The sequence below is a fragment of the Lactuca saligna genome, chromosome 4 (assembly GCF_052625555.1).
Source record: "Lactuca saligna cultivar CGN05327 chromosome 4, ASM5262555v1, whole genome shotgun sequence".
Taxonomy (NCBI): domain Eukaryota; kingdom Viridiplantae; phylum Streptophyta; class Magnoliopsida; order Asterales; family Asteraceae; genus Lactuca; species Lactuca saligna.
In genome coordinates this window covers 36460-55000 of record NC_136420.1, presented here as the reverse complement: position 1 = coordinate 55000, position 18541 = coordinate 36460, and the positions used below count along the sequence as shown (strand labels likewise).

Sequence of the window (18541 nt, the reverse complement as noted above, 5' to 3'; positions counted from 1 at the left end):
TCATTTATTTTTGCCATAAAAGCTTTTAAAGTACCAGCAGAAATGAGAATTGAATACGCATGTGTTTTTCCAACAAAATATGTTTTCTTAAACTTTGCTAATCATTATCTTAATATAAAAAATAAAAAAAAAATAAAAAAAAAACATGTTTTTTTGTTTGTTTAATTTTCAAAGAGCTATTTTATCGAAAAATAATTTTAAATATATCAAAATTCATAATTTTTATTCTCTATAAATAGATATCCATATTGATATAGTTTAAGATAAAATATAAAATTATTTTTGTTATAGTTTCAGCTTTCGTTATTAATAAGTGAATAAAAATTAATCGGATTTTTACTACAATACATTCGTTATTCACTTATTAATAAAAAGTATGATTAAATTTTTTACAGTTTAAACATCATTTATATATGAATATAATATATAATAAACTATTTACAATTTACATCAAGTATCGTGAATTGTTATTTTCACATATGAATAAAAATGTATTAGTCTTCCTCACAAGTTATATATTCATATATGAAAAATACATTTATCATAATTTGTTATGGTTAATTTCTTATTCATATATGAATATGTAATTAAAATTTCAAAACACTTCGTCTTTTAATAAAACACTACTTATTCATATTCGAATAACAAATGAACTGTAACAAAAATCTGATAAATATTATAATCATATATGAATATATGACGGCAACTAATACACATTTTATTCATATATAAATATAAAATGTTACGAAAGATGATATAAAATATATATATTTTAGGTAAGAAAAAACTTTATTATGTTTTATAATTATATATGAATAATACTTAAACTATAAAAATGTTAAGCATCCACTTTATTCATAAGTGAAAAACGAATATACTGTAATAAAAATATGATATGTTTTAAACCCTTATGAATAACGAGAGCTAAATCTCTAATATGTTAAAATTATATCAATATTTATGTCTATTCGTAGAGAATAATAAATTATGAATTTTGATATATTTAAAATATTTTTTTTGATAAAAATAGCTTTCTAAAAATAAAAAATAAAAAATATATGTTTTTGTGTATATTGAGATAATTATTAATATAGTTTAAGAAAATATATTTTGTTGGAAAACACATGTGTGTCCGTTATCCACTTCCGCCGGTACGCCTAAGTACTTTGCAACAAAATAAATGTCTGACTCAAAATGATTCTCGTATTCTCAACTTTTTTTTCTCAATTGAACCCTTATATATATATATATATATATATATATATATATATATATATATATATATATATATATATACACCCTGCATGGAACGAATATAACCTGCACACATTCGAACCGGATAAAGTTCACTCTTAATGTCATCCGTTATACCCACTACTAACCACTATAATGGTGGGTGCTACATCATTTCCACTAACTACCACTAAAAGCTTAGGATACTCACCGCTATATTCATTTTATTTTTTTATTATTAAAATAAAAAAATATTTTTTTTTTATTAATTAAATTGTAGAGAGAGATGGAAAAAAGTAGAGAGAGTTAGAGAGAAATAATGAGAGAATCAAGTTTATTGAATGTGATGTTGCGTTCTTCCTACCATAAATGACAACAAAATAGCTTTATGATTAGCCATCACTAAAACCTTGGAATAGTGTTCACATCCATGGTTAATGGTCATGTAGACCACGAACCTAAGATGAGGTTTATGTCACTCACGCACTGTGCAAGTAATAGGCCAATGGTTACAACGACAATTCCCAAAATGAATACATTAATTTTATTATTGTTTTCTTCCTAATCATTTGTTATTACTTTGTAGTCGATCAATGTTATGTTCCCAAAATTGATTGGCGCCCTAACTAAACACTCCAAGTAATATCCTAAACTTAAGACGGCACAAATAAAAGAGTATAGCATGGAATATTATATTCATTGAAATTACTTAACCATTAAACCCAACGGAAACTGACAGGGAAGCAGTCAAGAAAAGATGGCTTGAATATCCATCACTGTCACCACCTAAAAAGCAAATTTGTATTCGTCCGTCTGCCTTTTGAGACTAATGCCAAATCGGAGTGGGAGCCTTTTCGCAAAAACTCAAATTTTATTTATTTTAAATATTGGATAAAACTGTAAATTTTGTAATTTTTTTAGATTCAGTCATAACCTTATGAAATTTATGAAATCAGTCATTTTCAGCATATTATACGAATTAGTCTTCTAAAATAAAATTAACTCAATTGCCCTTATAATAACTTTTAATACTTTTTTTTATTTAGTTCAAAGTTTTGTTCGTTAAACATAAACCCGAAATATATTAAGTAATTCGAATTCCCCAATAGAAATCGATGTCTTCGATGCCAGGTGGTGGGTGGAGTTTGTAGCGGACGATGTGTAGAATGAACTGGGTCAAAAGAGACCGGAGAGTTAGAGAGGTCCACATCAACATAGATCAAATAGGGAAGGAAATAGAATATTTGATGTTATAGGAGATTGGTTGTATAGTAGTGTTTTGGTCAAAAATCAATTGAGTGAATATCAACCAAATTGAATGAGAGGTTCTGGTGTTGTAGATAAAGTGGTTGTCGAAATTAGAACAAGAGTGCACAAGTGATTTACAAGGAAAGATTTTGATCCTTTCTAATATCACAGACACAAAACCTTAGGAGGTGATAATGATCATTTGCCTTATTTATTTGTTTTGATTGAAAGATGGATTACATAAATGAAAGTAATTAAACGAGTAAAAGTATTGCAGTAAGTCTAGGAGTGTGTAGTGTGCGAAGTACATGTGTATTTATAGTCTAGTCTAAGGTTATGTTTGATATACGTCTGACCGAGTTGGCTCAGGCGTTTGTAGCTGACTCAGTCAGCTAAAGTTGTTTGTTACACTGGATTTTGGATGTTTGACTGAGTAAGCTAGATCTGATCGGAAAAGACGAGAGATATCGGCTGACTGAGAAAGGGATTAACGTTTCCAAAAGTGCCATTGCCCTACCGTTCCAATCTTCAAAGTCTCCATCCCCTTTCTTCTCTCTTTCAGCGACGATCGAAAATTTGAGCATCTCCCCCCACCCACTGATCGACGATTCAAGCCTCTATCCCCCTACCGATCGACAATTTCTGCCTCTTCTCATCAGGTACTTCTTCCGTCTCTTCTCTGTTGCATTTTTGATGTTTCTGTTTCGATTTTTTGTTGATTTGCTCATGCTTGTTGTTCATTTTGATTTCATTAACTCAAATTGATTTCATTCTTGATTCAATTTGTTTCGTTGTAATTTCTCCAATCAAGAGGTTTGAAGCCAAAAAATTTCTTGTTTGAGAAAAGAAGGAAATTCGCCTCTGAAAATGGTAAAGAGATTTTGTTGTCTTTTTAATTTATTGTTGTATTTTAAACTATGCTTTTAGATTTTGAGATTCTTCTGTGAAAATTGATGAAGAGACTTGCGCTTCTTTTTAATTTCTTCTCTTTTTTCAGAGCCTAATGATTCTAGCCCATATAATCTTTGAATAACATAAGCTCCTCTTAGTTGCAATCACATTTATACATAGATCTGCACAATATAACCAATCTTCGTTTAATAAAGCACAATATCGGCATAGACCAATGTTCTTTTAATAAAGCACAATATCGGTCCATTCATTGCTCACTTCGAATGGCAAACATTGTATGTATGTAGAGCTGCAATGGGTTTTGAATATATTTTCTACAAGTGAATTAATTCTTGGTATTTGTTTTGCAGGGTGGGGATTTTTATTCCAGATGAGAAAAGTCAATATGTTCATTACTTGTGTTTTCTGTTTGAATGTTGATGATCATAATGTCTTTAGATAGTTGAGGATTTTATTTAATTTGTTAAAAGTATCTGTAAAAGATATTGAAATATGTTTTTTTAGCTTTTAATTCCCCAAAATTCTATGTTTATTTATATTTTGAGTAAATGGGTTTCCTTTTGAATTGCTTGTGAAGGGTAAAATGGTCATTTTTTATTGTTCAGCACACTCAGTCAGATGTACAATCAAACAGTATGTCTCCTTACTCAGTTAGGATTTCTTACTCGGACAGATCTTTCTCAGCTAGTACTTTCTCAATCAGCAACTATCAAACGAGACCTAAGTAACAATAAGTCTGATATTTCTAGGATCCTCTCGAATAAAAATGAACATGATGGTTTGACTTAGTATTCCCGAGTCTTTTACCTGATTAAAATGTTTCTTTGTTGAGAGTGAATATATGTTGACTAATTCTACACATGTGAGAAAAAGACTATAAATATATCTGTTAGAAATGTTAAGAAATAATAATAATGATATTGGTTAGGATCCTGAGATAAGTTTGGATCCTGAGAGTTCTTGTAGATCTAGGATCCAGAATAGAGTTGGGGATCTTGGCCCTAACAAGTAGGATAATAAACTAGGTTATAACCCAAAGGAAAACTCAAGAATTGGCTTTAAAAACCTAGATGTAGGTTTCACGTGTCGATGGCTTTAGACATAGATATGTGGAAATATTCCATCCATCTTCTTCTTCGTTTTTAATTGATAATCTAAACTTGCATTTCCAAATCATGGTGGCAAGTACTGATGAGTGGTGGTGAACGGTTGCTAGCCAAGAAGGGAGGTGTGCGAAGTGTTTCCGGGAACACGTCGGAGTGAAGGTTCTTGGTACAACGAAGAGGATGATTTTTATGGACTTTTTGAGGTCTAAGATGAAAGTGGTTTGGAGTTCGTGTCGTAAGAGTCGAAGTAGGATAATGAGGATTCAGGGAGCTTGTTCCTAAAGGAGATGATGGTAGTGATAGTGAAGGTTTCTAATTGAGGTGATAACATTGATGTTAGAGGAGCCAAAAGCTAAGGTTTCAAATATTGGTAATAAGGTGGTGTTCATGTAGAAAAAATGACAATGAACATAATGGTAGGTGGCTGGAGATGGCTGTTGAGCTTTTTATACAATGAGGTTTTGGATGGTTCTCTTTGGGGGTTTTACATTGGGGCAGAGGAGATTTGGCCATTGATGATCTTGTGTGTAATGGTCGGCTAGAAGAGAACTCTGATGAGATATATAACTTAAATAAATACATTATATAAAGTATTGTGATGATTTATTTGAAAAAAATAGATTTGTATTAGTAAGAACTGGAGATGATAAATTTCAATATTACAAATTTATTTTACATAAATTATAAAGCATTAATAAGATTAGAAATAGTAGAAATATTGTTGTTGTAATGTTAATTATTGGGTTAATAGGATGACCCTTTAGCTGTGTTAGGTGGGTAGAGCCAATGATATTTTACAAATAAGGCATGTGTTCGAGTTACATTCCATGTGCCTTCTTTATTTTTCTTTTAAAATTTTCAAATTTAAGGCCCTTAACTTTGATAATCTATTATTTGTTTTTTTTCTTTAAATTTAAAACCATAAGTTGCAGAATAAGCCCTATAATTCTATAATTTTCAATTCTATAGAGGCAATCAAAGCCAATATGATTCAAGATGTGATATCATTTGTAACACCACATTGCTTATAAAACGTTTATATGTTATGGTTGTTATAAAATTCATGACATATAGTCATGCATCAAAATATGGTTCAATAAGAACATCAAAACAAAAAAATGTTTTATCGGAGTTCACATTTTCTTGGTTGTTACAAAATAATATCACAATCATAGATATGGAAATGGAACACACAAAAGTCTATGATTGTTATGTATTCTAAAACCCCCTCTAACTGTAATATTCCAAAACTAATGATAATTTTTCATTTTTAAAATTGTCAACACCATACATCACAAAACCATCATAAAAAATGTATCAAAAACATCAGAGTAAAATGATCATCGATGCGGAAATCGTAAGGGGATGTGGTGCAATCATTAATCCCATAACTATAATTGGTATAAACTTGAATTGATAGTGGCACAGTCATTTTGGGTTGCCTTCAAACCTAGCAATTGAATAGGATAATTATTAGAGATAGAAGAATAATTTATTAATTTATTACTTGGGTAATAAATTCATTATAAATTAAAATAAATGATTTATTAATGTATTATGGAAATAATATATTAATTAGAAATCATAATGTTTAATTAATATTTAATCAGAAGTTAATTTGGAATTAATTTTAGGATTAAAGGAAATAACTGAAACTGCAGGGACTAAAGGTGACAATGTTCAATAGTTGAGCATTGAACATTCTATAACCTCCCTAAGGGGGTGGGGGGGAACAAATTCTAGGGTGTTCCTAGGGTTTCCTTGGGCTCTAAGGGTACCTTCGATGCCTTAGGGAGGAAGTTAAGGGATTAGGGTTATCTTGGATACACCTGCCTAATCCAATACCTTCGTAACACCTATATAAACCCTTATTAGGCTTGAAATTCAAGAATGAATTCTTTTCTAGATCTTTGGCCGAAATTCTACTCTACTTCTCTCTCTCCATAGTATTCCTTGGTTGCTTGGTTTGTTTGTGAACCATTATAGGCGCGACACTTGTGGCACTTGCTACCAATGGTCTTTCAAGCAAGGATTCAAGATTATTTACAATAACAATCTTAAATGTATGTTTCATAACCCTTTTCTATATAAATTTTAATTATACACTAGGGATATAGGGTTTATACGTTTTGTTCACAGTTTGCATGTTCAATTAGATAAAACTCAGATCCACTAAATTTAGGGTTGCATTCACACATAGGAATGTATGTTCTTATGCTCAAAACCCATAAGTGGTATCATAGCCTAGGATTAGTTTTCTATTGAATATGATGCAACTGTGAATTGTTCAAAGGAGGAGGGAACAAAATCGACATTATGTTCATCATACTCGACGAGTTGGCTACAACTCGACAAGTTTTGTTGCCCAACTCGACGAGTTGCTGTGTCAGATCCCACATTTTGGATTTTGTTGGCTAACTTGATTTACTGGGTTTACATTTAGTAATTATCTTTTATTTATTATGCCATAATCTGATTTTTAGTAATAGTAGATAATTAAATATAACCTAATTGTTAGGAAATAATTATGGATTAGATAATGATGATTTATTTGATTGTAATTATCCTTATGGATATGGTTAATGATTTAAGTAATTAATTAATTAAAGGACAATTAATATATCCATAATTGGTTACTATATAATTATTAATTGGACTTAATAATTGAAATTAAAAAGTTTAATTTTGAAAATTTAAAATGAGAAACCCTAAAATATATCCTTATGGATTTTATTAATGATAATTAATAAATCCATGTTTGGTTTAAATTTAGTTAAATTAAGAGTTTAATTTATTAAAAGATTAAACCATTTTAAAGTGTTTAAAATACACCTTATACTATATGTAAGATTAAAAGTTTAATGTTTACTATATATATATATATATATATATATATATATATATATATATATATATATACATACATATTTAACGAGTCAATCGAACCGCTAGTACGCCTCATTCACGAAACTGGTCTATAAGGGGGTATAAGGAAATTGCCTATAGAATGGCTATTGATTGGGTGTCCACTCTCACCCATCGCTTCCTTGACTAGTGGAGGGTCATTAGCCGAACGGGTTCGATAGGACACTTAATCCTCATTAAAAGTATAATGATAAAGTAACTAAACCATTTTCTAAAATCCCATTCTTTGTTACTTTAGAAAAAATTATGAATTTGATCCTAACCCATGAAATTATACATTGCACCTTATTGGTCCTTAGTGGAGCGTATGTGACTAATCAGCACACTAATATGGACTAATATTGTCGACAATGGGTGTCTTGTAAATTATCATTGATTAATGGAGCATGTGTTGTTAATTGGCACATTAATTGGATGATAAAAGACATCGAGAGTACCAAGGTAATTTGCATGATTATTCACATCTCGTTTGTGATCCTCAATATCCTAGTAACAAAGTGAGAGCATAATCGAGATGAAACATGCCATTGAATAGTTCAATGAATCTCAAAGATCTAGGATTTTCATTAGATTGAAACTGGTAAAAATTTTCCCCTACCTAAAATAGATTCGATTTTGATTACGCCATCCCTCTTCAGAATTCGAATAGAAAATATGGATCTTATCCTTAATATAAATTTTGGGTTAATAATTAAGGATTAAATAAGTAACCTAACTTGAATTCTTTTCTCCTTATATATATATATATATATATATATATATATATATATATATATATATATATATATATATATATATATATATATATATATATATATATATATATATATATATATGTTTCATTTGAGACCATTCTAATTTTGTGAAACCGTGAGACCAAATCTAAAAATAATTTTAAAATGCAAAATAAATGGAAAAATCCAAAAATTCTTTTTTTAAATATAATTTTCGGAACTTGAATTAACTAAAAAAAATTAAAAAAAAATAAAAAAAAATCCCTTTTTTTAAAAAAAATACATGAAATATTCTAAATAAAATATTACACTGACATATTCTAAAAAGTAATTTTAAAATACAAAATAAATGGAAAAATCTAAAAATTCTTTTTTTAAGTATTATTTTCAGAACTTGAATTAACTAAAAAAATTAAAAAAAAAATTAAAAAAATCCTATTTTTTTTTAAAAATACATGAAATATTCTAAATAGAATATTACACTGTACATATTCTAAAAATAATTTTAAAATGCAAAATAAATGGAAAAATCAAAAAATTCTTTGTTTAAATATTATTTTCGGAATTTGAATTAACTAAAAAAAATTAAAAAAATTAAAAAATGCATCTCACGGTCTCACAAAATTAGGCCGTCTCACATGAACCTAATCATATATATATATATATATATATATATATATATATATATATATATATATATATATATATATATATATATATATATATATATATATATATATACAAAAAAAAATTGATATCAACGGAAAAAATATTAAAGTTATGAATTTTTATATTTTTAGAATTTTTTTTCGATAAATAATAAGATATAAAACTTGAAAAAATAATAGTCTATTGGTTCTATGTTTTAAAATGATTCTCTCTCTCTCTCTCTTTATATATATATATATATATATATATATATATATATATATATATATATATATATATATATATATATATATATATATATATATATATATATATATAGGTTCATTTGAGATCACTTATATTTTGTGAGACCGTGAGATGCATTGTTTTATTTTTTTTTTAGTTAATTCTAGTTCCGAAAATAATACTTAAAAAAAGAATTTTTGAATTTTTCCATTTATTTTACATTTTAAAATTATTTTTTAGAATATGTACAGTGTAATATTCTACTAAAATATTTCACGTATTTTTCAAAAAAAAATAAGATTTTTTTTTATTTTTTTTAGTTAATAAAGTTCCGAAAATAATATTTAAAAAAAAAAATTTAGATTTTTTCATTTATTTTGCATTTTAAAATTATTTTTTAATATATGTACAGTGTAATATTCTATTTAAAAATTCACGTTTTAAAAAAAAATGGGTTTTTCTTTTTAATTAGTGCAAGTTCCAAAAATAATATTTAAAAAAAAAATGATTTTTCCATTTATTTTGCATTTTAAAAATATTTTTAGATTTGATCTTACGATCTTACAAAATTAGAATGATCTAAAATGAACCTAAACATATATATATATATATATATATATATATATATATATATATATATATATATATATTTTTAAATCTTTTGCCATTGATCGTATTAACCCAAGGGCCAAGTTCAAGTTCCCTAGTTCTCTCCAAAATTTGTATTCAATGATCGTCAATAGCTGTGAGCATCAAAAATGGATACTCACTCCTGGAACTAGAACCACCGGAACCTATAATTCCAACCTTCTTAAAATTTTGGAACGAGTACCCAATGGAGGATTGTAACTGGTTTCGATCACTTAAATCTAATTAGTCTTATTAAATATTAACATATACAATGAAACTGAATCATTAACTCGTTTATCATTTATTAATATTGTATTCTAAATTTACAGGTCTACATTATTTAATTTAAAACTTAAACTTGTAAAATTACTACCCAACTTACTTGAGAAGTACTTAAAAACAAATAACTTGACCATTATATGATAATAATACTTTTGTTGTGAAATCAATAATGAGAAGTACAGCGAGAGATTTCACAAAAAAACAGTGACAATTGTTTGAACGTTTTAAATATAACAGGACTTAAATGATGAATAATATCAAATTGTAATTGTTTAAATTTTCCAGTCGAACGCTAAAAACCAGCATGAATTCCTATGGAAAATGGTTAGATTTTAAGGTTTGCAATTTTCTTGGGGCCCATACTTGGTAATAGTTACTTTTTATGAATTATAATGGTTAATTTGTTCCGTTCGTATTTTGCAATGATTAATTAATTTACTTTTTAGTAACAAAAGTTGAAAAAAAAACAAGAAAAACAAAACAAATTAGATACCAGTACTTGGTAAAAGGAACCACCGATTCAGGACCGATTCCAAATCTAAAGAAACGATGCAAACGGTTCAATGGCCAGTTCCAACATTAAAGGAACCGCTGATTCTGGTTCCGGTTCCTGTTCCATTCCCAGCAATTTGGCCAAGTATCCGCCTATGTTCATCCCTAAACTTCTACTACTATTCAATTCTGGTCCAAAACAGAAATTAAATATACCAATATCACCTAACTTTTTTATCATCTATGAACCAGCTTTTAAGTTTCTCATCTTTTCCTTTATGGACAAAACTATGTCAGTATCAAACTTAACCAAGCTGACCAGTTTTGGAAGCAATTTTGTTCACCAAGCTATGCGTTGTGTCTTGAGGACCATCCCAGTATATGTCCAGCATACATCATGTTGGGACCTGTGAGATCTGCAGCAATAGTTTGTATTTTATTTTTTTTAATTAAACAGCCACTGGCAAACACCACCAACAGTGATAGATAAAATCCATGTACCTTCTTAAGCTTTTCAAGATAGATAAAATCCACTTCTTTACAAAGGTCTTCAACATCAGTCGCATACTCCCTTTGATTTTCCTCCAAAATGGACTCCTGTAACTGCTGTCTCATCTTCTCCAATGCTCCTTGCAATCCACAAAACCCATCAACAACAAGAAATTCAGTTGACTTGAGCATCAAAAGGTTCTTGACAGCAAGAAGTACCTGAAAGATAAGATCCCAAATAATACAGAAAACAATTTACGGTTTTGACTGTTGTAATAATTTTTAAAATTATCAAACAACATACAACTATAACCATATTAACCTTCTCGTGGAGATCAAGGTCACTTGATGCCGTCAAATCAATCAGCAGCCTCACCAGTGCACAATTGCTGAAAAAAGGAACCTCCAGTTTGCTACTATATTCTAACTGATATTCAGCCAGATCAGCTACAAGTGACACTGATCTCCTGCGTAGTCTAACATCAGCAGTGGTGTTGCTCAAAACCCCCTAGAAAACAAGTTTTAAATTAGAAAAGACTTTGATTTGTCAACTTCCACATGCATTACCTGTAGCATTAGGTCTCCGCCTTGGGAATAGAACAATTTGAGGCCATTTAGGTTGTTTCTAATGATCGCTGAAACAGCATACAACGCTTTTATGGCTTCTTCCTCTAACACACTAGATTTCACCATTGTCATTAGCTGTGGCAATGCTCCAAGTTCAAGGACCTAAATTTCACACATATACAGTGATTTACAATCCATGTTGAACTCCTCTGACTCTGAAGCTAACAAACAAATGGATTTTAACTTACCTGCTTCTGAACTACAGGATTGTTTTGACTGGCTTTACCAACAATCCATGCACAGGCCACCCTTATTCCAGGATCTGAGTTACTAAGTTCCCGAATAACTGAAGCAAGACCTCCGAGTTTGTGCAGATCTGAATGTAAATAAAAGCTCACAAATTATAAAATGGTTTGCACTTGCAAACTTTTTGGTATGCAGCATCATGATTAGCAAGAAAACTTTAATACAGCTTGAAATGAGGTATCAGATGCAATGGATAACCAAACGTTTCTCAGTGAGTTGAAAAACAATTTCTTAGTTACAGTAAGATTGGCAAGTTGAAAACCTTTGCCCAGTTACAATAAGATTATATTTATGTATCTAGAATCATAAACTCAATAAATTCTAAAGTAAACCCTAGATTAAGAAAGCACATACCGTTAGCATTATCAATTGCCTCAACGAGTATCAAAAGTTCCTCTAATGCACGGAGATGGTCTTCCAAACTCAGAGATGAATTATTTAAGTCATCAATAGCAATTTGCATTAGTTTTGCATCCGATGGCATTTCTAACTTCTCCACCAGTTCCTAAATACAGAAAACATAGAATATACGGAATAAAACAAGTCATCATGAAAACTTTATAAGCATGTTTTATAAAAACATCACACAGAACAAAGTAAAGACACTGATTGAAGATTTTACTTGTACTAGGAGTCTAGAGGACAATTTTAACCATATAAAATGTTTAGTAACCATGTTTGAAATTAAACCACAAAGAAAATCACAAGTAAGGAGACTAATAGATAATGTTACACTCACATATCCTAAGAACATGCTAGACTCACAAACTAAGGTTAATTAAATTTACCCTAATAAATAAAAATTCTTTTGACACATGTCATCTTTTTAGACAATTTGACACTTGTCATTTTTTTATAATTTTGAGATATTTGTTTTCCACTTATGATTTATTTCATTTTTCATTGTTCAATATATCATTAATGTAGTTTCCACAAACTAAATATACCATAATTATTATATTAAAATTAAATTTCAATTTCAAATAAAACTTACAATTTACTCTTTGTATTTAACATTTTGTTATAATATACAGGTCTGACAACTAAACACGTAATTTTAATTTATTTATTTTCACATGTTTTTTATTATTTTCTCATAGTTTTCATTTATTTCAAATTTCAAATTCAAATAAACTTCCTGTTTAATCCTTTCTATTTAATATTTTGTTTTGATCAACCCGTATAATATACAGATCTCACAGCTAGTGACATATTATGTTCAGTATATGCTCTATTGCAACAAGTGTTCAACAGATACATGTTATTACCATATCATGAATATTGTAATCATATTAGTAGAACATAGCAACTATATTAATACCATCATTTGTTACCTCTATAAGAGATTAGTAGAGAATAGATGGTATTTTTAATTTGATTAATGACCTAGGATTAGGCTATGCGACATTGAAGAGAACCTGGTTCTTGCAAGTAGGTATTTTGGAGAGATGGTGGCCTCTCAATGGCATGCTGATTTTGTACTTTGTATTTTCGTTAAATTCAATAGTATACTAATTTGATAGGAACCAATTATGGTAATAACATAGTTGCTACTTAGCCCTAAGGGTTATTAATACCATTTGCAATATAACTTATTAATTATGGAAAAACTAAACTTAACATGCCTACCTAATTCACATGAAATCGTGACTCATGAGTCTAACATACGATGAATTCTTGCGTCAACATAGCTTAGACCTATCTTGGCAAAGCCCCAAACAGTACTTTAATAAAAGGGTTTAAGTTTAACATAACCAAAAACACCCTTAGATTTGTGCTCAAAGAAGCATAGGTGCTCAAGAACCTAACATTAGAAGATAAATGAGGCACAGTGTAACCCTATGCCATACACAAATGTCATATACGATATACAAATAGGATGCATATTATCCGCTACTCACTGTCACGTACACAAGTATACGGATGCATCAAAAGTGTTAAAGCACAACATAGACCACCAGGACCCTAATACAAGGCATAATTGATTCACAAATCACAACACTTTCGGTTTCTTTAATTATTTCATTCTAATCAGTAAGTTAGCACGTCATATATGGCTCAGTTTCTAACCTTGATTTCCATTTGACGTTTTTGTAGCTCATCTGTAGATAACTGCTGAACATCATGCGCTTTTAATTCTAACTTTGCAGGATCTGAGTGACCTGCAGAAATGAGCAAGATATGCCAACTTCAGTTAGAAAAATATAACATTTAAAGCAATATAAACTTTTGTTCACTATATAGGATAAACTAAAAATAACCATTCGCAGTATCAATGTCTACCACACCAAAAAAATTGCACAACTCCAATCATAAAAAGTAAAATGAGTGCATCATAAGCATTTTAGTCGGACAATACTAGCAAGGTTGCTTTTGGTTTACCTCTCATGTTTTCCAAAAGCATTCCAAGATGAGTTGCGACGCTGATATTGATACCTCCCCCCCCCCCCCTCCCCCCCGGCCCCGACATTTTTGGTCTACAACAAAAGGAATAGGAAGCCCAAGACTTGAATCTATGGCAAGCCCAACTCATCTTACACTGCTTTTGGCAAAATTCCTTTATTAGGGTTATTTTAGTGTTTTGGTTTGAATATTATGTTATGGTCTAAGCACTTATGTCGATGGGACAAAGTTAGTAGGGACAGCACCAGGATCTATTTGCTGGCATTTCCTTTTGTCCTATTCTTTAGTAGTAGTATATATAGTTTAAATAAGAGAGTTAGAGGGTGTCTAGATATTTGGTAAAAGTTCTTTGTGAACCTGGAGAGAATCAACCTTTTGAACCTTGGGAAAGCTTTGATTAACATATAGTTATCTTGAATCTATGGTTATTATCCATCTTTCTGAAGAGATTTTTATCTTGTGAAACTTTAGTTCATCCAGAGGGCTTATCAGAATGTAATATCATCAAGTGATATTAGCTAGTGACTTAATCAGAAAATATCTACGGTGGAAGGTAGAAGAATTCAAATCCATGGAACATATTGTGGTTGGCTCCTTTTCTATGTGCCACCAACTAATGGCATTGAATGGGATCTAAGTGTTGGCTAGGTAGGCGCCTGTAGTACTAACTACAAACAGAGGATACAAAATTAACCCCATAACCAAAATCTCGTTGCCTTTGTAGAATCTACAAAGTCTATTATTGGTGCTGTGATACTTTTATATCATATACAAGCAAATCAATCCAACACAACTGACTTTTAGTGTTTTGTTTTCATTTTTCTTTTTTTCCTTTTTGAACTTAAGTTTGGGAGGAGAGCACAATTAGAGAAGCGACATACAAGAAAAGGTTTAAAAAAAAAATCGACTTATGAGGCAGTACGGTCGCAGCATACCTATTGCCCACTGTAACATCCCATCGAGCGAAGGAAACCCACCGTCGAGTTCATCATGGTCATTCAACGATTCGTCTGTTTCAGCGTTCCGCGCCAGATGCCCGTTACCATTAGCAGTTGACCAAAATAGGCCTCCGGAAGCTGACTGATTAACCGGTTCAGCCATCGAGATCCCTACAGCCATCACCACTACCACCAACGCAAAGGTCAACAGAATCCGTCCCATTCTATGTACGAACACGAACCGACGGTACAAGTTTGTTTAGTGCTATCTCGGTGATCTGCTTGTTTGGTGCTTGAGTAATTAATCGAAGAAATGGCTTGTACCCGGTACCTTTGTTATTCTATCTCGGCGGTACAAGTTTGTTTGGAGCCTTGGAGCCGCTGGTACCTTGTCAAACTAGGTTTTCTCCTAAACAAATTTTTACTTTACCTTTTTCGGTAGGGAAAATGACATACCTTTGTTATTGTATCTAGGCGGTACAAGTTTGTTTGGAGCCTTGAGCCGCTGGTACCTTGTCAAACTAGCCTAAAGAAATTTTTAATTTAACTTTTTCCGCAGTCAAAATGACATAAAAACCCTTAAATTTTTATAAAAATATCAGTTTTATCCTTAAACGTGTTTTAGCTTCAATAAAACCCGAAGTTTTGTTTAATTTGTTCATTTTTACCCTTATAGCCGATTTCTAGGTAACTTAATGCCAGTAAAACCTTAGATATTTCAAAAATGTTCGGATTTACCCTTAAATTTTTCAAAAATGTTCGAATTTACCTTTACATTGATTTTTTATTTTGATTATTTTTATTATTATTATTATTATTATTATTACATTTTTAAATGTATACAAATATTTTATACATACATTTTTAAATGTATAAAAATATTTTTACTAATATAAATATATTTTTAAAAATATATATACTTGTATTTAGTATTTATATACATTTGAAACCCCATGTATTCTAATGTATTTATTTGTAATTAGTAGGTATAACTATATGTTTATTTCATATAAAAATATATTATATGCATATAAATATAAAAATGCAAATTTATATGGTTTACATTATATAAAAGATATAATTAGATGTATTTGTACATATTACCAAGTATAAATATGTTTAGGGTTTAGGGTTTAGGGTTTAGGGTTTAGGGGTTAGGGGTTAGGGTTTAGGGGTTAGGGTTTAGGGTTTAGGGGTTAGGGTTTAGGGTTTAGGGTTTAGGGTGTAAGGTTTAGGGTTTAGGGTTTAGGGTTTAGGGTTTAGGGTTTTAGGGTTTAGGGTTTTTGGTTTAGGGTTTAGGGTTTAGGGTTTAGGGTTTTAGGGTTTTGGGGTTTTAGGGTTTAGGGTTTAGGGTTTAGGGTTTAGGGTTTAGGGTTTAGGGTCAGGGTTTAGGGTTTAGGGTTTAGGGTTTAGGGGTTAGGGTTTAGGGTTTAGGGTTTAGGGTTTTAGGGTTTAGGGTTTATGGTTTAGGGTTTAGGGTTTAGGGTTTAGGGTTGAGGGTTTTAGGGTTTTAGGGTTTTAGGGTTTTAGGGTTTTAGGGTTTAGGGTTTATGGTTTAAGGTTTAGGGTTTTTTTTTTGTTTTTTTGGGAAAGAGGCCGAAGCCCCGGCAAAGATTTTATAAATTTAGAAAAAGAAAAACAAGAGTTATGTCATTTTTGGACAAACCCCAAAAATGACAAAAATCCAAATATCACGAAGATACCAAAAGTAAAGACTATGCCTAACGACAATGTAACCAACGGAAATACAATTTATTTTATCCCAACTCCACAATCCGGAGTGGTCTTCAAAATTCCATTCCAAAACGACTTGAGCACGCCATCTTTTCTCCCAATCTTCATAAAAATAATCTCTATGTATGCTCCAAATTCCAAAGCTAAGAATAACGCAATTCCCATGATCAAAAATACCCCAAAAATTCCACAATAAAATGAATATAGTTTCTACATTCCAATTCCCAATGAAATCCACAATAGCAATCTTCTTTCTTCTCTCCATCCTTTTATCTTTATTTCCATATAAGTATAGCAAAAGTATAATGCTAAAAATAGACACTCTATTGTCCTCTCTATTCACAATATCCCAATACTTACAATCCTTATCCCTATAGCTCCCAAAAAATAAATCTATACCCAAAATCCCTCTAATTCTTTCCAAAATAACAAAATTAAGATTGCACTTGCTATCAAACCCTCTTCTATGTGTATCAAAAATCTTCAAAAACATTTTCAATAAGGTCTTCCAATTATCTTCCATTCCAACAACTCTCAATAAATTCTTTAAATTTTCTCCATCTTCAACAAAGTTAAAAAGAATATATCCGTCAATTCCATGAATGTAAACACCATGTTTCCATGAAGCATGTTCACTTTTAAGGGAAAAAGTGATAAAAATCTCGAATCCGTCAATTCCTTGAATATACTCTCCTTGTTTCCAAGGCGGAAAATCACTTTTAAGGGAAAAAGTGAGAAAAATCCCAAAACCGTCAATTCCTTGAATAAGCTCATCTTGTTTCCAAGACGGAATTTCACTTTTAAGGGAAAAAGTGATAAAAAATCCCGATTCCGTCAATTCCTTTGATATACACACCTTGTTTCCAAAGCGGGGGTTCACTTTTAAGGGAAAAAGTGATAAAAATCCCAAAACCGTCAATTCCTCTTATATACACGCCTCGTTTCCAAGGCGGAAGATCATAACAATTGAGAAACCCCAATTGAAAATGATAAAAGTCCACTTCATAAGGCCTTAACCAAATGAAACTCGGGATCAAGCCGAGATGCAATTCACTTTTAAGGGAAAAAGTGATAAAAATTCCGAATCCGTCAATTCCTCTTATATACACACCTCGTTTCCAAGGCGGAAGATCATAACAATTGAGAAACCCCAATTGAAAATGATAAAAGTCCACTTCATAAGGCCTTAACCAAATGAAACTCGGGATCAAGCCGAGATGCAATTCACTTTTAAGGGAAAAAGTGATAAAAATTCCGAATCCGTCAATTCCTCTTATATACACACCTCGTTTCCAAGGCGGAAGATCATAACAATTGAGAAACCCCAATTGAAAATGATAAATGTCCACTTCATAAGGCCTTAATCAAATGAAACTCGGGATCAAACCGAGTTGCAATTCACTTTTAAGGGAAAAAGTGATAAAAATCCCAAATCCGTCAATTCCTTTTATATACACGCCTCGTTTCCAAGGCGGATGATCATAACGATTGGGAAAACCCAATTGAATATGATAAAAGTCCACTTCATAAGGTATTAACCAAATGAAACTCGGGATTAAACCAAGTTGCAAATCACTTTTAAGGGAAAAAGTGAGAAAAATCCTAAATCCATCAATTCCTTTTGTATCCGCACCTCGTTTCCAAGGCG

The 18541-nt window shown here is 30.7% G+C and overlaps 1 protein-coding gene across 1 annotated transcript; it reads right to left on the bottom strand.

Annotated features, from left to right (window-relative positions):
* Positions 1-10463: 10463 nt before the first annotated feature.
* On the bottom strand, positions 10464-15598 carry LOC145040996 (ARM repeat superfamily protein). Its single transcript, XM_078988874.1, has 8 exons — positions 15157-15598; positions 13889-13980; positions 12173-12323; positions 11761-11888; positions 11513-11674; positions 11268-11453; positions 10958-11164; positions 10464-10872 (listed from the first exon to the last, which is right to left on the bottom strand). Exons 1-8 carry the CDS (start codon positions 15380-15382, stop codon positions 10852-10854), a joined length of 1173 nt encoding a protein of 390 aa, XP_078845000.1. The 5' UTR covers positions 15383-15598; the 3' UTR covers positions 10464-10851.
* Between the last annotated feature and the right edge of the window lie 2943 nt (positions 15599-18541).

Coding starts and splice junctions, on each gene's coding strand:
- LOC145040996 (XM_078988874.1), bottom strand. CDS start 15,382: ATGGGACGGATTCTGTTGACCTTTGCGTTGGTGGTAGTGGTGATGGCT. Junction 13,981..15,156: donor GATGTTACAGTGGGCAATAG/GTATGCTGCGAC, acceptor TCATTTCTGCAG/GTCACTCAGATCCTGCAAAG. Junction 11,675..11,760: donor ATCCTGTAGTTCAGAAGCAG/GTAAGTTAAAAT, acceptor TGTGAAATTTAG/GTCCTTGAACTTGGAGCATT.